Source organism: Heterodontus francisci, chromosome 5 (genome assembly GCF_036365525.1).
Source record: "Heterodontus francisci isolate sHetFra1 chromosome 5, sHetFra1.hap1, whole genome shotgun sequence".
Classification (NCBI taxonomy): Eukaryota; Metazoa; Chordata; class Chondrichthyes; order Heterodontiformes; family Heterodontidae; genus Heterodontus; species Heterodontus francisci.
In genome coordinates this window covers 92877594-92899588 of record NC_090375.1, presented here as the reverse complement: position 1 = coordinate 92899588, position 21995 = coordinate 92877594, and the positions used below count along the sequence as shown (strand labels likewise).

Here is a 21995-nt window from a genome sequence, read left to right as displayed (position 1 = left end):
GTTACATAAATAAAACATTTGAAACAGAAGACATTGAAGGTGCTAAGCTTATTGTTCCACAATCTAAACATGGAAAAATAAAACCACAGCTAAAAATGTAAAGCTCAGCTGCGATATCATAGAATCACTAAAGTGCTTACTTTTCTCCATAATATTGTTCAAAGAATTTTTCCTTCCATTGTTCTATCTTCTTCTCCTTTTCAATCTCTTGTCGAATACGTAACTGCATTTCAGGAGTAAATTCACCTGCACAAAATTCACAGAGTATGAAATAAAAATAGCATCATCTTTGTTAGAATGTGCAAATTTAACATTTAATAAAAATATTTTGTAATGCTGCAGTGCCCAATAATTAAGTTCTTGCCTAAGGATTCTGAATAGGAACAGAGGAATAGGATTAGGCCGTTCAGACCCTGGAGCCTGGTCCACCATTCAATCAGATCATGCCTAATCTGTATCCTAACTCCTTTCACCCATCTTCGCTCCATATCCCTTAATATCTTGGCTAGTAAAAAGCTTTTGACTTCAGATTTGAAATGATTAATTGATTTTGTATCTATTGTATTTTGTAGGAGAATGTTCCACACTTCTATCACCTTTTGTGTGAATAAGTGTTTTCTAACTTTTCTTCTGAATGGCCTGACTCTGATTTTAAGGTTACATCCCCTTGTCCTAGACTCTCTCCAGCAGTAGAAAAGGTTTCTTTCAATTGGCTCTATCAACTCCTTTTAAAATCTTAAAAACTTCAATGAATTCCTCCTTAACCAAAGTGATTTAGGACAACCTGTTTTAGAGAGATTCTGGATTTAATAATGTGAATCAAGATTGGAACTCAAGAGTGTGTTAACAGATGTCACTGCACAGTGACCCTTGCCCCCACCTCCTGACAATTATAGATTCAGGAACTGGAAGCAAACAGCATAGATCAGCACTGTACATGTATAAGCTGCTAATTACAAACATAGACACATGGAGCAGAGAGCAGAGGTGAGCACCATGGGGTGAAATGTATTATGTATTTAAGCCCAAAGACATATGTAATCGGGGCATAAAGCAAATACCTACAGTATAATATAGAGGAAGCTCATACGCAAGTGTGTTGCACATTGAATTATGCTTTGATCATACTTCTTCATCGTTCTGGATTGCCTATCGATCCTGTGCCCGATTCTATCTCTGTTACAATGGCTCCACCCTCGGGTGAACAGTCATACGTGCTAATGTCTTGCATATATGTTGGTTCAAAATGTAAGTAAATTTAAAATTAGCAATTTAGGTATAGCAGGAAACAAAGTCATTTTTCTGGTTTTATTGTGATTTTTGTGCCATTTAAAAAAAATCATGGGAGAATTTGATCTTCATATAGACTAGACAAAGCAAATTTGCAGTTCATGGAATGTATACATAGTTTTGTAGATCAGCTAGGGAACAGGCTATTTTGCATCTAGTATTCTGCAATGAGAAAGGGTTAATTAATCGCCTTGTAGTAAAGGCGCCTCTAGGGAAGAGTGACCATAATATGATAGCATTTTATATTGAGTTTGAAAGTGATTTATTTGAGTCCGAAACTAGGGTCTTAAATCTTAAACAAAGCAAACTATGTAGGTATGAGGAGTGAGTTGGCTAAGGCAGATTGGGAAACTGCATTAAAAGATATTAAGGTTAAAAAAAGACTTGCATTTATATAGCGCTTTTCATGACCACTGGACGACCCAAAGCATTTTACAGTGAATGAAGTACTTGTGAAGTGTAGACACTGTTGCAATGTAGTCACTGTAGTAACGTGGGAAACACGGCAGCCAATTTGCACACAACAAGCTCCCACAAACAGCAATAGTCGCTCAAGGGTTGTGAATCTTGGGAATTCTCTACCCCAGGGATCCATGGATACATATTTGATAAGTATATTCAAGACAAGAGGCCAACAGATTTTGGGGTATTAAGGAAATTAAGAGATATGGGGATAGTTCAGGAAGTTGGAGCTGAGCTGGAAGATTAGCCACGATTTTGGTGAATGGCAAACTCCAGCTCCTATTTCTTATGTCTCATGTCCTTACCTTAACTCCATTGATCTGCCTTGATGTCTCAATACCTTTGCTTAACAAAAATCTAGCAATCATAGTTTTAAAATTTTCAATTGGCTAAGTCTCAGCAGCTTTTTAGGGAGGGAGTTCCAGATTTCCACTACCCTTTGTGTGAAGACATCTCCCCTTGAATGGCCAAGCTCTACATTTAATGTTGTGTTACCTTACTCTGGACTCCCTCACCAGAGGAAATAGTTTCTCTTTATCTACCCTATCAAATCCTTTAATCATATTCAGAACCTCAATTATATCACCTCTTAACCTTCTAAAAATGAGGGTTTTCAAGCTTAGCTTCTGCAACCTTTCCTTACAATTTAACTCTTTTAGCCCCAGTATCATTCTGGTGAATCTGCATTGCACCGCTCCAAGGCCAATATATCCTTCGGAGCTGCTGAGCTGCAGTGCCCAGAACTGAATGTGGTGCTTCCGATGGGGACCAACTAAAGCTTCATACTACTGTAGTATAAGTTCCACCCCTGTGTATTCCAGATCCTTGAGTCGAAGGCTAACATTCTATTCTTATCACTCCATTCTAGTTTTTTTTTGTACCTTTCACTAGCTTTTGGTGATTTCTGTACATGGACCCTGAAATCTCTCTGCTCTTCCACAGTTCCTGGCTTTTACAATTTAGAAAACAATATGATCTATCTTTCTTAGGCCCAAAATGGATAACCTCACACTTCTGCACATTCAACTCCATTTGCCACAGTTTTGCCTACTCACAATCTATCAATGTCTCTATGCAACTTTCTGCTGCCATCTACATTATTTATTGTGCCATCTAACAATGCTATCAGAAAACTTGGATATCCATTTATTAATATAGTGAAAAGCTGTGGTCCCCTACAGATCCCTGGAGGACACCACAATCTATGACCTGCCAATTTGAGTACAAACCCATTGTCTTACTCTCTGCATCTTACACTAACCAATTCCCTACTCATTTCAAAAGGTTGTCACCAATTTCTTGTACTTCCATCTTTCCTAACAGTCTTTTATGATACAGCCCGTGGCAGCATTTGACTGAGTATGGCATGAAGGGGTCCTGGCAAAATTGAAGTCAATGAGGATCGGGGGAAAACTTCCCTGGTTGGAGTAATATTTGGCACAAAGGAGGATAGCTGTGGTTGTTGGAGGCTAATCATCTGAGCACCAGGACATCACTGCAGGAGCTCCTCAGGGCAGTGTCCCAGGCCCAACCATCTTCAACTGCTTCGTCAATGACCTACTCTCCAATATATCTGCACAAATCATTGAAGGTTGCAGGGCAGGTTAAGAAAGCATATGGGATTCTGGGCCTTATAAACAGGTAAACAGTTTACAAGAACAAGGAAATTATGTTAAACCTGTATAAAACACTGGTTCGGCCTCAGCTGGAGTACTGTGTCCAGTTCTGTGCACCACACTTTAGGAAGGATGTTGAGGCATTAGAGAGGGTGCAGAAAAGCTTTACGAGAATGGTTCCATGGGTGAGGAACTTCAGTTATGTGGACAGGTTGGAAAAGCTGAGTCTGTTCTTCTTGGAGAAGAGAAGATTAAGATTAAGAGGAGGTTTGATAGAGGTATTCAAAATCATGAGGAGTCTGGACAGAGTAGATAGGGAGAAACTGTTGCCATTGGCAGAAGGATCCAGAACCCACTGGCCTGGCGAGTCCAACAACACTCAAGAAGCTCAGTACTATCCAGGACAAAGCAGCCCGCTGGATCGGCACCCCATCCACCACCTTGAACATTCACTTCCTCCACCACTGGCACACAGCGGCTGCAGCATCTACATTGTAGAAATGCACCAAGGCTTCTTTGACAGTACATTCCAAACCCTGCCCTCTACCATGGAGGAGGACAAGGGTAGCAGGCACATGGGAACAGCAATACCCGCAGGTTCCATCCAAGTCACACACCATCACGGTTCCTTCATCGTTACTGGGTAAAAATCCTATAATTCCCCACCTAACAGCATTTTGGGAGTGCCTACACCTCACGGTAGAGGCCTGCTCAGGTCGGGAAAAAAGAACCCGACCCGAACCCAACTGAACCACAGTGCACCCGAGCCCGACCTGGCCCGAGTCCCTCCGATTTTTCCCCGAGCCCAACCCAAGCCCAACCCGACCCGAATCCGCCCCGACTCGACTTGACCTGACCATCCATTTACTTACCTTCCGACTGGAAGTTCCACAAAGCTGCAGTGCATGCGCGATGATGTCATAGTGACATCACTTGCTCACTGCAACAGACACAGTTTCGTCCCATACTTCCAGCTCACGTAAGTTTTTTATTTTTAATACTTACCAGTAGAGCACTTACCATGTGTGTCCAGCCCGACCCGACCCTACTCGACCTGGACTCAGCCTGACCCGACCCGACCCGAGCCCGAAAGTCATTCCCGGAAGATGGGCCTGACCCCACCCGAACACGACACATGTCGTTGGGTCCCGTTGGGTTCGGGTCGGGTAGTAGGCCTCTACCTCATGGACTGCAGCGATTTAAGAAAGTGGCTCAAGGGGAATTAGGGATGGGAAATAAATGCTGGGATTGCCAATGACACACACATCACATGAATGAATAAAAGAAAGTTACATAGTACGAAGTATGACATGGTATTTACAGTGCAGAAACAGCCATGCTGTTGTTTATGCCCATAAAAACCTCTTCTCACCCTACTGCATCTAACCCATCAACAGATCCTTCTGTTCTTTGCCCCCCACATGTGTTTTCCTAGCTTCTCCTTGAATGCATCTAAAATATTTGACTCAACTACTCCTTTGGAAGTGAGTTTCCCATTCTAAGCATTCTCTGCGTAAAGAAGTTTCTCTTGAATTCCTTACTCGATTTATTAGTGACTATCTTCTACATATGGTCCCTGGTTCTGGTCTCACCTGAATGTTAACATCTTTCCACGCCTACCCTATCAAACACTTTCACAATCGTAAAAATCTTTATCAGGTCACTTCTCTGTCTTCTCCTTTCAAATGGAAACAGCCCCAGCCAGTTCAATTTTTTCTGCTCAGTATAGCCTTTCAGTTTCAGTATCATTCTAGTAAATCTCTTCTCTACCTTTTTCAGTGCCACTATTTCCTTTTCATAATATGAAGATTATAATTGTTGTGTAGTACCAGCAGTTTTCTTCCCATGGCTGGGCCTCTGAAGTCCTCATCTCTGTTGTGCTTAACAGAGCTGAGAGGGCCTTGCCCTCAGGAGAGCTCTCTCCTGGGCTGTCTCAGCCACCAATGGCTGCTGTTGTCCACTGGTGTTGTATGTTTAACAACATGCAATCACCTCCAGCTCTCTATCTACCCTACACGGAATGCCAATTTCTGCGCTAGTGGCAGGTAGGGATGGAGCTTGCTGTAATGCATTTTCAGGAGGATTGTGAGAGAAATGAAGAGCTGTACTTACCCTTGCTCTGTTATCTCTGGTGTCCTCCAAGGATCTATCCTTGGCCCCTTCCTATTCCTGATCTACATGCTGCCCCTCAGCGACATCATCTAGAAACACAGCGTTAGTTATCACATGTATGCTGATGACACCCAGCTCTATCTCACCACCACCTCTCTCAACACGCCACTGTCTCTAAATTGTCAGACTGCTGGTCCGACATCCAGTACTGGATGACCAGAAATTTCCTGTAATTAAATATTGGAAAGATGGAAGCCATTGATTTCGGTCTGTTGTGAAAGTCCTTCTTTTTTAAAATATTTTTTGGGAACCTGTATGTTAGAATTATTGATCTTGGTTCATTTGGGAAAATGAAAAGATTCCATGGATGTGATTTTTTACAAGGGTCACTAAGAGGTCTTGTTTGAAAAGAAAACTTTACTGGATGTCATATGCCTTAAGCTCAATAAACAACGGAAACCTTGGTGACTTGGGGGAGAGGTTTACAGAGAAGTGACATGTCAAGATTATGGTGGTCAGGAGGTTTCACTTTTGGGATATTATTTTGGTTGAGTTGGGGTGTGGACTGCTTTGAAGGCAGTTAGGTTTGTAGCCTGCTGAAAGAAACACCTAGCTCCTCTTTCACTACCTCTTTGAAAAAACCCTGCCAATCCAGTGTGGGAGAGCTAAAACCCCTGTTGCCGCATTTCTCCTGAGAAGTTCCTGGAAGGACTGCCAGATAGATTCTTGACGCCGCCTGAAATGAACTGCTCCAGAAAAGATCCCAGTCACCCGTCTGTGTGTACTTGGATGCCAGACTTTATACCATTTTTGGGACAAAACATATCCTAGGGGACATAGGTTTAAGGTGAGAGGGGAAAAGTTTAGAGGGGATGTGCGAGGCAAGTTCTTTACACAGAGGGTGGTGAGTGCCTGGAACTTGTTGCCGGAGGAGGTGGTGGAAGCAGGTACCATAGAGACGTTTAAGAGGCATCTTGACAAATACATGAATAGGATGGGAATAGAGGGATACGGACTCCGGAAGTGCAGAAGGTTTTAGTTTAGACAGGCATCAAGATCGGCGCAGGCTTGGAGGGCCGAATGGCCTGTTCCTGTGCTGTACTGTTCTTTGTTCTTTGTTTGTTCTTTGTTCATCCTTTTTCTTCAAGGATTAACAAGTATTTGGCCAAAGTATTTTTTTTTGTCTTTTTATGTAAGAGACCTCTGCAGAGAATATTTCTTTTTTTTTGTTTAACCAGCATGTGTGTGAGTGTGTGTTAGGTATTTAAAAAGGGAACTTTTATATTTCAATCTGTGTGTTAATGCTTTGCTTCTTTACTTGATAAGTCTTGTTTTATAATACCTGATAATTTTAGATATATGTTGTGACCTGCGGAGAAGTGGAACTACAGAAAGACAGTGCACTCCTCCCGCCTTGGTCGTAAACAGGTCCCTGCTATAAACTCAGTTCCCTAGCTACCGACTGCAACCCCCTCCCTGAGGCTGAACCAGACTGTTCACAACCTTGGTGTCATATTTGACCTTGAGATGAGCTTCTGATCACATATCCACACGATCACTAAGACCACCTATTTCCACTTCCTGAACATTTCCTGACTCAGCCCCTGCCTCAGTTAATTTGTGGCTGAAACCCTCATTCATGCATTCATTACCTCTGGACTTGCCTATTCCAACACTCTCCTGGCCAGCCTCCCACATCTGGCATGGACACAATGGGCCAAATGGCCTCCTCGGTGCCGTAAACCTTTCTACGTTTCTATTCTGCTCTCCAGAAATTTGAATTCATCCAAAATTCTGCTGCCCGGCTCCTTATGTGTGCTCCCGTTAACCCATCACCCCAGTGCTCACCAACCTACACTGGCTCCCAGAGAAGCAATGTCTCAATTTTAAAAGTCTCATCTTTGCTTCCAGGTCCCTCCATGACCTTGCCCCCTCCCTATCTCTGTAATTCTCCTCCAGCCCAACAACCCTCCGAGCTATCTGCACTCATCTAATTCTGGCCTCTCGAGTATCCCTGATTTTAACTGCTCCACCTGCCTTCATCTGCCAAGGACCTAGGCTTGGGAATTCCCTCCCTAAACCTCTCTGTCTCCTTTAAGACAAGCTTTTGGTCATCGGACCTAATATCACCTTAGGTGGTTTGGTGTCAAATTCTGCTTTATAATTAATGCTCCTGTGAAATGAACATAGGAACATAGGAGCAGGAGTAGGCCATTCAGCCCATTGAGCCTGCTCCACTGTTCAATACGATCATGGCTGATCATCCACTGCAATGCCTTTTTCCCACACTATCCTCATCCTCGTATGTCATTTGTATTTAGAAATCTGTCAATCTCTGCTTTAAATATACTCAATGACTGACCTACCACAGCTCTCGGTGGTAGAGAAATCCAATGGTTCACAACCCTCTGAGTAAAACAAATTCTCTTCATCTCTGTCCTAAGTGGCTTCCCCCTTATTTTGAAACTGTGTCCCCTGGTTCTAGACTCCCCAACCAGGAGAAACATCTTACCTGCATCTACCCTGTCTATTCCTTTAAGTATTTTGTAGGTTTCAATGAGATCACCTCTTATTCTTCGAAACTCTAGAGAATACTGGCCCAGTTTCCCCAATCTCTCTTCATTGGACAGTCTTGCCATCCCAGGAACAAGTCTGGTGAACCTTTGTTGTATTCCCTTGATGGCAACAATATCCTTCCAAAGGTAAGGGGACCAAAACTATACACAGTACTCCAGGTGCGGTCTAACCAAGGTTCTATACAATTGAAGCAAGACTTCACTACTCCTGTACTCAAATCTTCTTGTGATAAAGGCTAACATACCATTAGCCTTCCTAATTGCTTGCTGCACCTGCATGTTAGCTTTCAGTGACTTATTGACAATGACACCCAGGTCCCTTTGTACATCTACCCTTTCTAATCTCTTAGCATTTAAGAAATACTCTGCACATCTCTTCCTCCTACCAAAGTGGATAACCTCACATTTTTCCACATTATATTCCATCTGCCACATTCCTGCCCACTCACTAAGTCTTTCCAAATCCCCTTGAAGCACACATTTCCACTTAGTTTTGTGTCATCCGCGAACTTTGAAATACTGCATTTGGTCTCCACATCCAGATCATTGATATATATTGTGAACAGCTGGGGCCCAAGCACTGATCCCTGTGGTACCCCACTAGTCACAACCTGCCAACACGAGAATGACCCGCTTATTTCTACTCTCTGTTTTCTGCCTGTTAACCAATCCTTAATCAATGCCAGGATACTACCTCCTATCTCATGCGCTTTAATTTTACTAACCAACCTCCTGTGGGGGACCTTATCAAAGGCCTTTTGAAAATCCAAGTAGACCACGTCCACCGACTCCCCTTTATCAATTCTGTAGTAACATCCTCAAAAAACTTCAACAGGTTCGGTCAAACATGATTTCCCATTCATAAATCCATGTTGACTATGCCCAATCGGATTATTATTATCCAAGTGTCCATTTATCACATCCTTTAGAATAGATTCTAGCATTTTCTCAACGACTGATGTAAGACTAACACATCTGTAATTCCCTGTTTTTCTCGCCCTCCCTTCTTAAATAGTGGGGTGACATTTGCAACCTTCCAATCTGCAGGAACCACTCCAGAATCTGTAGAATTTTGGAAGATGATCACAACTCCATAGCTACCTCTTTCAACACTCTGGGATGTAGAATATAAGGTCCTGGGGACTTATCAACCTTCAGCCCCATTAATTTCTCCAATACAACCTTCTTACTAATACTAATTTCCTTCAATTCCTCATTCCCCCTAATCCCTTGGATCTCTAATTCTGGGAGATTCTCAGTGAAGACAGACACAAAGTAATCATTTAGCTTCTCTGCCATTTCTGTATTCTCCATTATAAATTCTCCTGACACTGCCTGTAATGGACCACATTTGTCTTAGCCAAACATTTCCTTTTTACATATCTATAGAAGCTTTTACAGTCCGTTTTTATATTTTTTGTTAGCTTACTTTCATATTCTATTCTCCCTTTCTTTATCAGTTCCTTCATCGTCCTTTGCTGTATTCTAAAATCCTCTCAATCCTCAGGTTTACTACTATTTCTGGCAACTTTATAGGCCTTTTCTTTTAATCTTATACAATACTGAACTTCATTTGTTATCCACGGGTGACTGCCTTTACTTTTGGGGTTTCTGTGCCTTGAAGGAATGTATAGTTGCTGTAAACTATGTAATATTTCTTTAAAGACTATCCATTGCCTATGTACTGTGATACCTTTTAATGTATTTTCCCAATCCACCTCAGCCAATTTGCCCCTCATACCTTCCTTTGTTCAAATTTAACATCCTGGCTTCAGATTGAACTACCTCACTTTCAAACATAATGTAAGATTCCATTTTATTATGGTCACTCATCCCTAAAGGTTCTTTTACAACAAGATTATTAATTAACCCTGTCTCATGGCATAATATTAGACCTAAAATAGCCTGTTCGTTGGTCGGTTCCTCAACATACTGCTCTAGAAAAGCATCCCTAGCACACTCCAGAAACATCCTCCACAGCATTAGTGCTTATTAGGTTTACCCAGTCTATATGCAGATTGAAGTCATCCATGATTACTGTATTACCCATGCTACATGTTTATCTAATCTCCTGATTAGTGCCATGCCCCACTACTGTTTGGTGGCCTATAAACAACTCCTACCAATGTTTGCTGCCCCTTGCTGTTTCTTAGCTCCACTCAAACAGATTCGACATTTTGTTCTTCTGATCTGAGATCCTCCCTTACTAATGTACTGATCCCATCCCTTATTATCAGCGCAACAGCACCTCCTTTTCCTTTTTGCCTGTCCTTCCCAAATGTCGAATATCCTTGAATAATCAGTTCCCTGTCTTGGTCACCCTGTAGCCACGTTTCCATTATGGCAATTAGATTATACCCATTTCTATGTTCTATGTTCTATGTACCACTATTTGGGCCTTTTGTTAATCTACCTTGTTGCGAATGCTGTGTGCATTCAGGTAGAGTGCCCTTCACCTTGTCTTCTTGACATTCTGCATTCTAAGCCTAGTTGATGCTTGCCTTTGTTTCGCCTGCCTTCTAATGTCACTTGCTACTTTTCTATCTCCTGTTGCCACTTTAACTCCTTCCAATTTGAGCTACCCCCTCAGGTTCCCAACCCCCTGACAAGTTAATTTAAACCCTACCCAACAGCACTAGCAAATCTCCTTGCGAGGATGTTAGTTCCGGTCCTGTTAAGGTGCAGCCCATCCATCTTGAACAGGTCCCACCTGCCCCAGAACCAGTCCCAATGCCTCAGAAATCTGATGCCCTCCCTCCTACACCAATCTTCCAGCCTTGTGTTCAATTGATCAATCCTCCTATTCCTATGCTCACTAGCACGTGGCACTGGGAGTAATCCTGAGATTACTGCTTTGGAGGTCCTGCTTTTTAATAGAAACATTGAAAATAGGAGCAGGAGTAGGCCATTCGGTCCTTCGAGCCTGCTCCGCCATTCATTATGATCATGGTTGATCATCCAACTCAGTAGCCTATTCCGGTTTTCGCCCCATACCCTTTGATCCCTTTAGACCCAAGAGCTATATCTAGCTCCTTCTTGAAAACATACAATGTTTTGGCCTCAAACTGCTTTCTGTGGTAGCGAATTCCACAGGCTCACCACTCTCTGGGTGAAGAAATTTCTCCTTCTCTCAGTCCTGAAATATTTATCCAGTATCCTAGGACTATGACTCCTGGTTCTGGACTCCCTCACCATCAGGAACATACTTGCTGCATCTACCCTGTCAAGTCCTGTTAGAATTTTATAGGTTTCTATGAGATCCCCCCCTCCTCACTCTTCTGAACTCCAGTGAATATAATCATATCCGACTCAATCTCTCCTCATACGTCAGTTCCACCATCCCAGGAATCAGTCTGGTAAACCTTCACTGAATCCCTCTATAGCAAGAACATCCTTCCTCAGATAAGGAGACCAAAACTGCACACAATATTCCAGGTGTGGCCTCAATAAGGCCCTGTATAATTGCAGCAAGACATCCCTGCTTCTGTACTCAAATCCTCTCGCAATGAAGGCCAACGTACCATTTGCCTTTTTTACGGCCTGTTGCACCTACATGCTTACCTTCAGAGACTGTTGTATGAGAACACCCAGGTCTCCTGCATATTCCCCTCTCTCAGTTTATAAGAAAATTTATAAGAACATTTCCTTCCTAACTCCCTAAAATCTGCTTTCAGGACCTCATCCCTCTTCTTACCTATGTCATTGGTACCAATGAGGACCACAACTTCTGGCTGTTCACCCTCCCCCAGAAGAATGTGCTGCAGCTGCTCCGTGACATCCTTGACCCTGGCACCAGGGAGACAACACACCATCCTGGGATGCCTTGGGATATTTTATTATGTTTAAGGTGTTTTATAAATATAATTTGTTGTTATTCTTGCTGCTCTCGTGAGGTTATTGAACTTCTTTCTTGATTGCATACAGGTCCTGGAAGTGATGCCAGCAGCACTGATCTTGTTAGCCTGGCCTATTTGCCAGTGACCTTGGGTATGTTCCTGCCTGTTTTGGGAAAAAGTGTCTCTGTCCTGGTTTTCATTTTCTTCTCTAGGATGTCCAGGGAAGCACTTGAAAAATGAGACTTATCTGTCTTATGAAAGTGTTCTACAAGGTTCTTGAAAGATAAATGCAGGCAGGGAATGAAACCTCACTTTGAGAGATGATTTCCTGTTTTAAGTTGGCATAGGTAGTCACGCTAGAAATTACACACGTAATGCAGACAGGCAAGCTGTGTTGTCAAGAGGGCAGCCTGTTAATCTTATTAAAATGAGGACCAGGAGTTAAAATAGCCCGACTTCACACCAAAAACATCACTCTGCTCCCTGTCCCCAGGTTATAACCGTCCAATTGTCACTACCATCGGTGCCATCTTCTTTGAAATTTTCATTGAGCTGCTGCTATCATTTTCAAACTATCAGTAACCAGATTACATCTGACATTTTGTACAGTTAAGGGTGAATTTTGGGTGGTTTTCACCATCTCGTTCACCAAAACTTCACTCTCAAGCAGGTGTCAATTGAACTGTACAATGCCAATGTCAAGTGCAACAAATAAAATTCTGTACTTAGTCAGTGTATTGTTAGTCAGGTATACTTTTAAATGGCAAATATATTAAGCATGTTCAGAACAATATTATAGTCTTCCAACAGCTACCAGAATCAACTTGTAGGATGCTTGTCTTTACTTTTAGACAACCCTCAGCTTTTAAGGTTGATAGCATTTTAACCCATATGTCAGCTTGTCAACAGTTTATAAGAATTTGTTTTACTGGGATTGGAAATTGGCAGTATCAATCAATCAGATTGGTTGGATGGTGAAAAGGAAAGCTATTAGAAGCATTGGAGGTTACTGTCTCCCACTGTTAGTTGTGCATGAATATGATGCAGAAATTGTTTCAGATGAGCTGATGTTTTCTGACAGGTGCAGCTGTGTTCACTGTTTGTCTTTGAAGAAGTTTTATATATATAACACATATATAACTATATATAAATATATATTCAGCTTTTTAAAAATTCATCTTACTCAAGGAACTTTCTTTTTGTATGCCCAACAATTGTCTTATGTGAAGACTGATTTTCTTCATGATTAGTTGCAGAAGCTTTTTTGAGATTGAGAGGTCATTCGTGCTGTGAATACATTAAATGGCTTTATGCAAGCATTTCTGTCATGCTACTTGCAGAATTTCTCAGGTGTGAAAACGAGACAGGGAGCAGGTTGGAATAGTGATGAGTTTTACTTAATTTAAAGAATTACACTGAAATCCCCATATTTAGGATTTTACCACAATGCACTGTTATGTTGCATGATGCAGATAATTTGCCTGTTTGTGGTGATTGACAATACTTGGCTGGGTTCTATAACTTTGAAAGTGGTATTCAGTTTGTTTACAGATGGAGGTCCCATTGCTAGTGTGCAAAAATTTGGGAATGAGCCCAGACAGTGTCTATTAGAGCACTCAACATTCACAGCAAAATGCAAAGAATGATATTGGTAATCAATAAGAAAATAGTGGATTGCAAACTCCAGACTGTCAGTCAGATCCACCAGCGAACACAAAATTCTGTTCCCATTCCTGAAAACCATGATTTGGTTCATTTTTGTCTTTGAAAAAAATGATTGCAGTGTGCATCGGTTTTTATATTCAATACAAGAAGTACGTCTTTTTGACAGAGCATGTCTGAATGACATTCTTCTGTCTCTAGTTTAATATCCTTAATTAAAAATGTATTTTAAATAGGTAAACATCGCCATTAAAATAAAGGACAGAGGAATGTCATATAAGCATATTAAGCATTCATCTGCTATATCACCAATGCTAATTTCTAGCTGCATTCGTTAGATAATGTTTGAAATACACAGCTGGTTGATCAGCATCTAATAATAACAACAGCAACAACAACTTATAATTATATAGTTCCATTAACATAATAAAATGTCCCAAGGCTCAGCTCAGGAGCATTAAAAAATAATATATGGCACGAGCCAAATAAGGAGATATTAGGGGAGATGACCAAAAGCTTGTTCAAGCAGTCTGACAGTTTAGAGACAGTGGAGGGGTTGAGAGAGGTGGTGGTGAGGTAGAGTTGCATGGTGTCAGCATATATGTGGAAACTGATGTGTTTTTAGATGATGCCACCAAGGGGAAGCATATAGAAAAGAAACGGGAGGGGGCCAAGGATAGATCCTTGGGGACACCAGAGGTAACAGGAGCAGGAAGAGAAGCCATTCCAAGTGATTCTCTGGCTACGATTAGATAGATAAGAATGGAATTAGGCGAGTGCGGTCCCACCCAGTTGGATGACAGCGGAGAGGCACTGGAGGAGGATGGTGTGATCAACAAAGGCAGATAAGTTGAAAATGACGAGGAGGAATAGTTTACCTTTGTCACAGTCACACAGGATGTCATTTGTAACTTTGATAAGAGACATTTCAGTACCGGGGCAAGGAAGAAACCTGATTAGAGTGATTCAAACTTGGAGTTCAAGGCAGATTATGGTTTAGGTGTGATCTTGGCTCTAAGGTTTGTTTTACTGATATTGACTTAGCCCTATTCCTTCTGAAGCCACTTAAAAGTATATATTTTTTGTTTAAAATAGTAGTTATTATGCCTACCTCTGGGCTCCCACTGGGTTGGGCACAGGGACAAATGTCAGTTTTGTTTAGCACCCATAAAATGCATTACTGCTTAGGGGTATTGTAAGTGTGAACTGTAAAGATTAGAGTTTATAAATTAACATGATGTGTCAGGGGTCATATTTACTAGACTCAGTTAAGCTATACTGAAGTAAAATTCTGTTTTCATATTTAAATATTTGTATCCCTTTCAGAATAAATTATTTTGGCCTAAAAGACAGAATTACATATACTTAAAATGTCAGAAGATGCACTAAATAAAATCTCAGAATCAAAATTTTCCATGGTTGGCCTCTAAATCTATAATAGTATATGTTAGCTTTTCTATGCCTACCATAAAAATAAATTAATTTTGGGTATACCTGCAGTTTAAAATATAACAAGCCCATGTCTTTGGGATTCAACTTTTCACAGACGCTACTTACAACTGATATTTATTCTAAAAGAAGGTAGTGATGTGTGACAGAGCCAGAAAGATTTCCTACATCGAGAGCAGGATTTTGGATTCTTAAAGAGGGCAGTCACTTAAACCCATCCCCTGGGTCGGCATGCTGATCATAACGTGACACTGGCACGCTCAGATTTCAGAATGTGAAGACGGGAACTGGAAGAGGCAACCCGCCCAAACTTCTTAAATTAGGACATTAATGAGCTTGTTGTTAGCTCATTCAGGGGACAGATTTGGATCTTCATTCCATGGATCGGGGTCAGTGCGCCTTCAGAACCACGGCATGGAGGAGGAGGCAGTGACAGAGCAAGAAGCAATCTGTAATAATGGGACAAAGGCAAAAGGCAGCATTAAGGAGAGAAGACAGTGAGATGGCTGTCACAGTGTTGGCAGCAGAAATGACGTAGAATTGTCCCCCACAGAAAATTGCCAAGGTACACTGGAGAGATAGGATTCAATACAGACTGAAATAAAAACAGAACATTCTGGTAACACACTGGCAAGTCTATCAGCACCTGAAAAAAGAAAGGATAGGCTAATATTTATTGTGCAGACCATTTATATGGGCGCCCGTCCTGATCTCTCCTTCTTTGGCTTAGTGTTTATTTGTCCTTACACCTCAGTTTAGGAGGTTTCTCTACATTAAAGATGTGATATAAATGGAAGCTTTTGTTATGTTAGAGCTGACTAGATCTGCACCCGAGATGTTAATGAGTCTTTTTCCCTTGGGGAAGCTTATAGATCTTCTACCTATTTGTAGCTGCTGAGGTTGTACTTCCATTTTGTGGATGCACAGCAGCCTCAGCAATGGCTGCTACTCGCCCTTTAAACTGGGCCCACTTCTGGCTTTGTCCTGCCTTCTTCTCACATCCGCTGCTGCTAATTGGGTGGTAGATGCGACTCCTGGCCAGTTAAGCACTTTGCACAAAAATATTGCGTTTCCACATTGGCATGGGGTCAGGGCCCGGAGATCATTGTGACGTCAGGGTTCCGACCCTGGAACTGAAATCCCCCTGAGTGTCAGCTGTGGCTCAGTTGGTAGCACTCTTGTCTCAGAGTCACAATGTTCTAGATTCAAGTCCCACTCTAGGGTTTGAACACAAAAATCAAGGCTGACATTCCAGTACAACACTGAGGGAGTACTGCAGCGTCAGAGGTGTTGTTTTTCAGATGCGATGTTAAACCGAGGTCCCATCTACCTGCTCGGGTAGATGTAAAAGATCCTATGGCACAACTTTGAAGAAGAGCAGCAGTTATCCCCGGTGTCCTGGCCAATATTTATCCTTCAATCAACATCACTAAAACAGATTATCTAGTCATTATCACATTGCTGTTTGTGGGATCTTGCTATGCGCAAATTGGCTGCCGTGTTTCTTGTATTACAACAGTGACTACACTTCAAAAGTACTTCATTGGCTGCAAAGCGCCTTGAGACATCCGGTGATCATGAAAAATATTGTACAAATGTAAGTCTTTCTTTTACACTGCTATCATTATGGGTTCAAAACCTAACTGAAGCAATGTTCAAATTGATAGCCTGATACGTTTGTGAAGAGTCTTCACTAAACTGTTTAGTGGACAATAATGCAGATTTTATATTGACATTCACATTAACTATTACGGAACAGCGGTGCCTGAAATTCAATGACAATTGCACACTGTGTACATTACTTGAAAGTGCTGTGAATATGAGCTTTGCTTATGAGGCTGGTAAGCAGGGGTTCTCTTGCACTCATTCTGCTGTCTGGCTGCTTGCCTGCTAGCTCGAGGGTGACGAAAGCTACAGTAACAATTTTGTGAATGCACAAATATTTTTTACTATTCAAGGGAGGGAATGCTGAGGAAGACCACAGACACATGCACACAGTCTTGACAATATGCAATGACTCCCACTTTAAGAAAAGCATAGTATTCAAAGTTCTGTTTGTAAATCACAGAATTAAATGTATTGATGAATTAATTGTACCTTCTGCTAATCGTTCCTTCCAGCCTTGTGCTGCGTAAGCAAAGAATTCATTATTCAGGGCTGAAGCACTGAGGCGAGAAACCCCATCACACCCAACCTGAAAACAAGGTACTGCAGCATGAGAGATAGAATGAAATATACATTACATTGTAGAAATATGTTACTCCATCAATTGGGAACAAAAGTTTCTAATTTTCTACAGAACTGTGTTCACATTATATGCAGCAAGCAGCCATGTTTGGATTGAAATGTTTGGCATAGAGAATGTAGCTCGTGAATTTGCCTCAGGTACAAATCAATATTGAATTTCTCCCAAAATAATAATCTGATCAAACATATCTTCCAAACAGCATAGTGGAGTCATTTAGCTCTGTAAATCAATGGCAATAGACTTCAATAGGCATAATATCCTATATGGTTGTGCATAAATTGCACATACCTGATCTGTGCTGTGCTGACACTAGGTGTATTTTCAGGGTCAGCCTAATTTAAAAATGATAAGTGAGCTTTAGTGTGGAGTCACCTGTGACTGGCAGTTCGCTCACTTGGGGTGGAAAATTTGTGCACTACTGCGGGATATAGAGGTCTGCAGCAGCTTAAAGGGGGCAGTAATCCAGATGTTTTAAATTTGGGAAAGAGCAAGCTTCTACATAAAAGTACATCTGCAAGGAATGCAGTAGGACCCAATGGCCTGAATCTTTGATGGAACTGATGGGATTTTTCTCAAGGTGTCGAGTGCATCATTGCCCTCAAGAAAAGCAGCCCCGTGCAAATGTGAATCAGTGACTACTTGTTCAACGTCTCCTGCAAAACATCACACACATGGAAGCAGTGCAGAGGAAAGTTCAATGGGCCAGTCAAGAAAGGAGAAACCATCGTAACCTTTTATTAATAGTTAGCAAGCATTTATGGCACTTATAATTACTCTCCACTGCCCAAATTTCAAGTATTATAGAATCATAGAGTTATGCTTTCAAATCTTACCATAAATGCCCAGGAGACAGTGGGGTGCCCTCGATACCCTAATCTACAACTGAAATTGTTTATTCACTTACAGTCTTGCAAGCAGCTGGATAAACAGAATCTTCCCACCTAACATAGCTCAATGTTACATGTACAAGAACACAAGAACACAAGAAATAGGAGCAGAAGTAGACCATATGGCCCATCAAGCCTGCTCCGCCATTCAATACGATCATGGCTGATCCTGGGCTTCAATTCCATTTTCCTGCCCACTCCCCATATCCCTTGATTCCCTGCGAAACCAAAAATCTTTCTATCCCAGCCTTAAATGTTTCAATGATGGAGAATCCATAATCCTCTGGGGTAGAGAATTCCAAAGATTCACAACCCTTTTGAGTGTAGTAATTTCTCCTCATCTCAGTCCTGAATGATCAGTCCTTTATTCTTAGACTGTGCCCCCACATTCTAGATTCCCCGACCAGCAGAAACAATCTCTCAGCTTCTACCCTATCAAGCCCTTTCAGAATCTTGTATGTCTCAATTAGATCACCTCTCATTCTTCTAAACTCCACAGAATATAGGCCCAATTTACTCAGCCTCTCATCATAGGGCGATCCCCCCATTCAGGGACCAATTTAGTAAATCTTCGCTGCACCCCCTTCAGTGCAAGTACATCCTTTCTTAAATGTGGAGACCAAAACTGCACACAGTATTCCAGATGTGGTCTCACCAAAGCCCTGTACAATTTTAGTAAGACTTCTTTATTCCTGTACTCCAATCTCCTTACAATAAAGCCAATATTTGCCTACCTAATAACCTGCTGCACCTGCACGTTAACTTTGTACATATCATCACACTGAATATAGGCTGAATGCTAACATTTAGGCATTAATTTACAATTAACAATTGGAAATTTTCTTGACTTTTGTCGCAGGAGAAAACAACCCATAATGACCATGAGAGATCCATTCTTGGAGGAGAACCCCCTAATTTCACACTACTTGGTGGATTTAGAAAAAAATGACTGAGAAGGGTATACTTTGGGTGAAACATATAGTATGAGAAAACAGGAGCAGGTCATGATGGGAAAGGAGGCAGAGGAACTTGCTGTCTGGAGTGCCAACTTGCATCCTGCCTCAGCGGCTGAGATGACGGTCTGGATGTTAGATCCTTGTTCAAAAAAGGTGCAAGGATAAACCCAGTATCTACAGACCAATCAGTTTAAACTCGGTGATGGAAAAGCTATTAGAAATTATAATCTGGGAGAAAATTAACAGTCTCTTGGACAAGTAAGAATTAATTAAGGAAAGCCAGCATGGATTTGTTAAAGGCAAATCATGTTTAACTAACTTGATTGATTTTTTTGATGTGGATTTCCAAAAAGTGTTCGATAAAGTGCCACATAATAGGCTTGCCAGCAACGTTTAAGTCCATGGAAATTAAAGAGACAGTAGCAGCAGGGTACAAAGTTGGCTGAGTGACAGGACAGAAAGTAGTGATGAAAGGTTGTTTTTGGTCTGGGGGAAGGTTTACAGTGGCATTCCCTGGGGTCAGTACTAGAACCACTGCTCATCTTATATTAATGGCCTAGACTTGGGTGTGTAGGGCATAATTTCAAAATTTGCAGATGACACCAAACTTGGAAGCATGGTGAATTGTGAGGAGGATAGTGATAGACTTCAAGAGGACATAGACAGGCTGGTGGAATAGGTGGACATGAGCCAGATGAAAGTTAATGCAGAAAAGTGCAAAGTTATACATTTTGTTGGCAAGAATGAGAAGAGGCAATATTAAATAAAGGGTACAATTCAAAAGGGGGTGCAGCACAGAGAGACCTGGGAGGATATATGTGCATAAATCATTGAAGGTGGCAGGGCAGGTTGAGTAAGTGGTTAAAAAGGCATACAGGCTACTGAGCTTTTTATATAGAGGCATAGAGTACAAAAGCAAGGAAGTTATGATGAACCTTTATAAAACACTGATTAGGCCTCAACTGGAATATTGTGTCCAATTTTGGCCACCAAACTTTAGGAAGGATGTGAAGATTTTAGAGTGGGTTCAGAAAAGATTTACAAGAATGGTTCCAGGGATGAGGGACTTCAGTTACATGGATAAATTGGAGAAGCTGGGGTTGTTCCCCTTGGAGAAGAGAAGGTTGAGATGAGATTTGATAGAGGTGTTCAAAATCATTAGCCATCTAGACAGAGTAGATAGAGAGAAACTATTCCCATTAGCGGAAGGGTCAAGAACTAGAGGACACAGATTTAAAGTTATTGGCAAAAGAATCAAAGACGACCAGAGTAAAACATTTATTATGCGGTGAGTGGTTGTACTGCCTGAGAGCTTGGTGGAGCCAGATTCAATTATGGCTTTCAAAATGGAATTGGAAAAGCATCTGAAGGCAAAAGAAAATTGCAGGGCTACTGGGAAAGGGCGAGAGAGTGTGACTAAATAAATTGCTCTTGCAGAGATGGGCTTGATGGGCTGAATGGCCTCTTTCTGTACTGTAACCATTCTATGATTCTACCTCATAGTATCTACTTTTAAAAGGATGCCTTTTTGCAGCAAATATTGTTACAGGTACTGGGGAAAATACCACAGATAGTTGCTCAGGTATAGGAGTTTACTCTGTTGTCTGTCAGATGGTTTTGCAACACTGTAGTTCACAATGGAATGCATGGCAATTTGACATTGGACACCCCGCAATCCAACAGCCTAAGGGCAGTTGCAACTTTTTCCATGTTCCGTTACCATAGCGATCTGGATTGCCAGCTTGAAATGGGTCATCTCTTCCAGCCTTGATATGATTGGGAATCAGTTACAGATGAACTGCATAGAGGGATATGGAATTAATGCAGGCAGATGGGATTAGTATAGATAGGCATTATGGTCGGCATGGACGCGGTGGGCCAAAGGGCCTGTTTCTATGCTGTACAACTCTATGACTCTATGAACCTGAGAGAGGGTTTCACTGATCTCGCTGGTATTATTAGGCCTGCTGTCACTTAAACCTGTAGTCTTGGTGCCCACTCGTAGTAGGACAGATTAGTATGGATGATGGTGTTGTATCCTAGGATGTTAGCCTATCTGGACCTTCCTGCCAGTCCCCTCTGATATGTACACAGAGGGAGAAACCATTCTGGGCTCAGCTGCTCATGCAGTAGTGGATGGGGCACAGTCAATAATATGTCTGCGTCAGGACTCTGATACCAGGAAGCAAGGGGTCACTTCAATCCCGAGACGCCTACTTACATATAGCATCTGGCCAACTCATATATTCTTTCCACTGAGACATCATCTAAAAGAAGCACAGCGCTAGGTTTAAGAGCATTTACATCACACACTGTCAATAAGGTAGCAGAAAACACTAAAGTCAGACAATTTCTCGTTATTAACATTATGGTAACACTAAAAAAAAAAGTTACATGTGCAGAGTGTTGTTGCTAAGGTTTAGAGGGTGGTTTCATCAGGTACCTTGAATAGGAGGTTTGTGGCATATATTGAAAAGGGAAAGCACTGTAGGTGATAGCATATCAATTGAAGGAAAGATGTAGACAACATGTTGTTGCAATGGCTCATTTTCATGGTAAGAAAAGGAGGTGAGTGCACCCCTGTACATAAATGATGCTGTGTAGAGTACATGTGGTACAGCTTGAAATACCTGACATCCCTCCTTGATCCTTCTGTTCTCCCAATCCTGGGGGATTTTCATGGGGAAAACCTACAGCTTAACTCTTGTTAGCTGTTGTGAAAAAACTGCACTATGGCAATTGCTGCAAAAATTCTAAACATCTAAGTATAATAAAAAAAACAACAAAGAAAAACAATTGAGAATTGCCTGACAATTTGCAATCTTCTTACTGGGCTCTTTAAACATACTTGCACACACAGCTCTGGACATCCAGTTTATATTTGGATCGGTAATCAAGACA

The 21995-nt window shown here is 41.6% G+C and overlaps 1 protein-coding gene across 1 annotated transcript in view; it reads right to left on the bottom strand.

The window, feature by feature from the left end:
• Positions 1–21995, bottom strand: part of LOC137369570 (putative Polycomb group protein ASXL3) — a 412154-nt gene that overhangs the window by 27610 nt on the left and 362549 nt on the right. The window contains exons 9-10 of the mRNA XM_068030859.1: positions 17101–17197; positions 141–246 (exon numbers count right to left, since the gene is read on the bottom strand). Of these exons, the coding sequence (XP_067886960.1) occupies positions 141–246; positions 17101–17197 (203 nt within the window). The remainder of the gene's footprint in view (positions 1–140; positions 247–17100; positions 17198–21995) is intronic.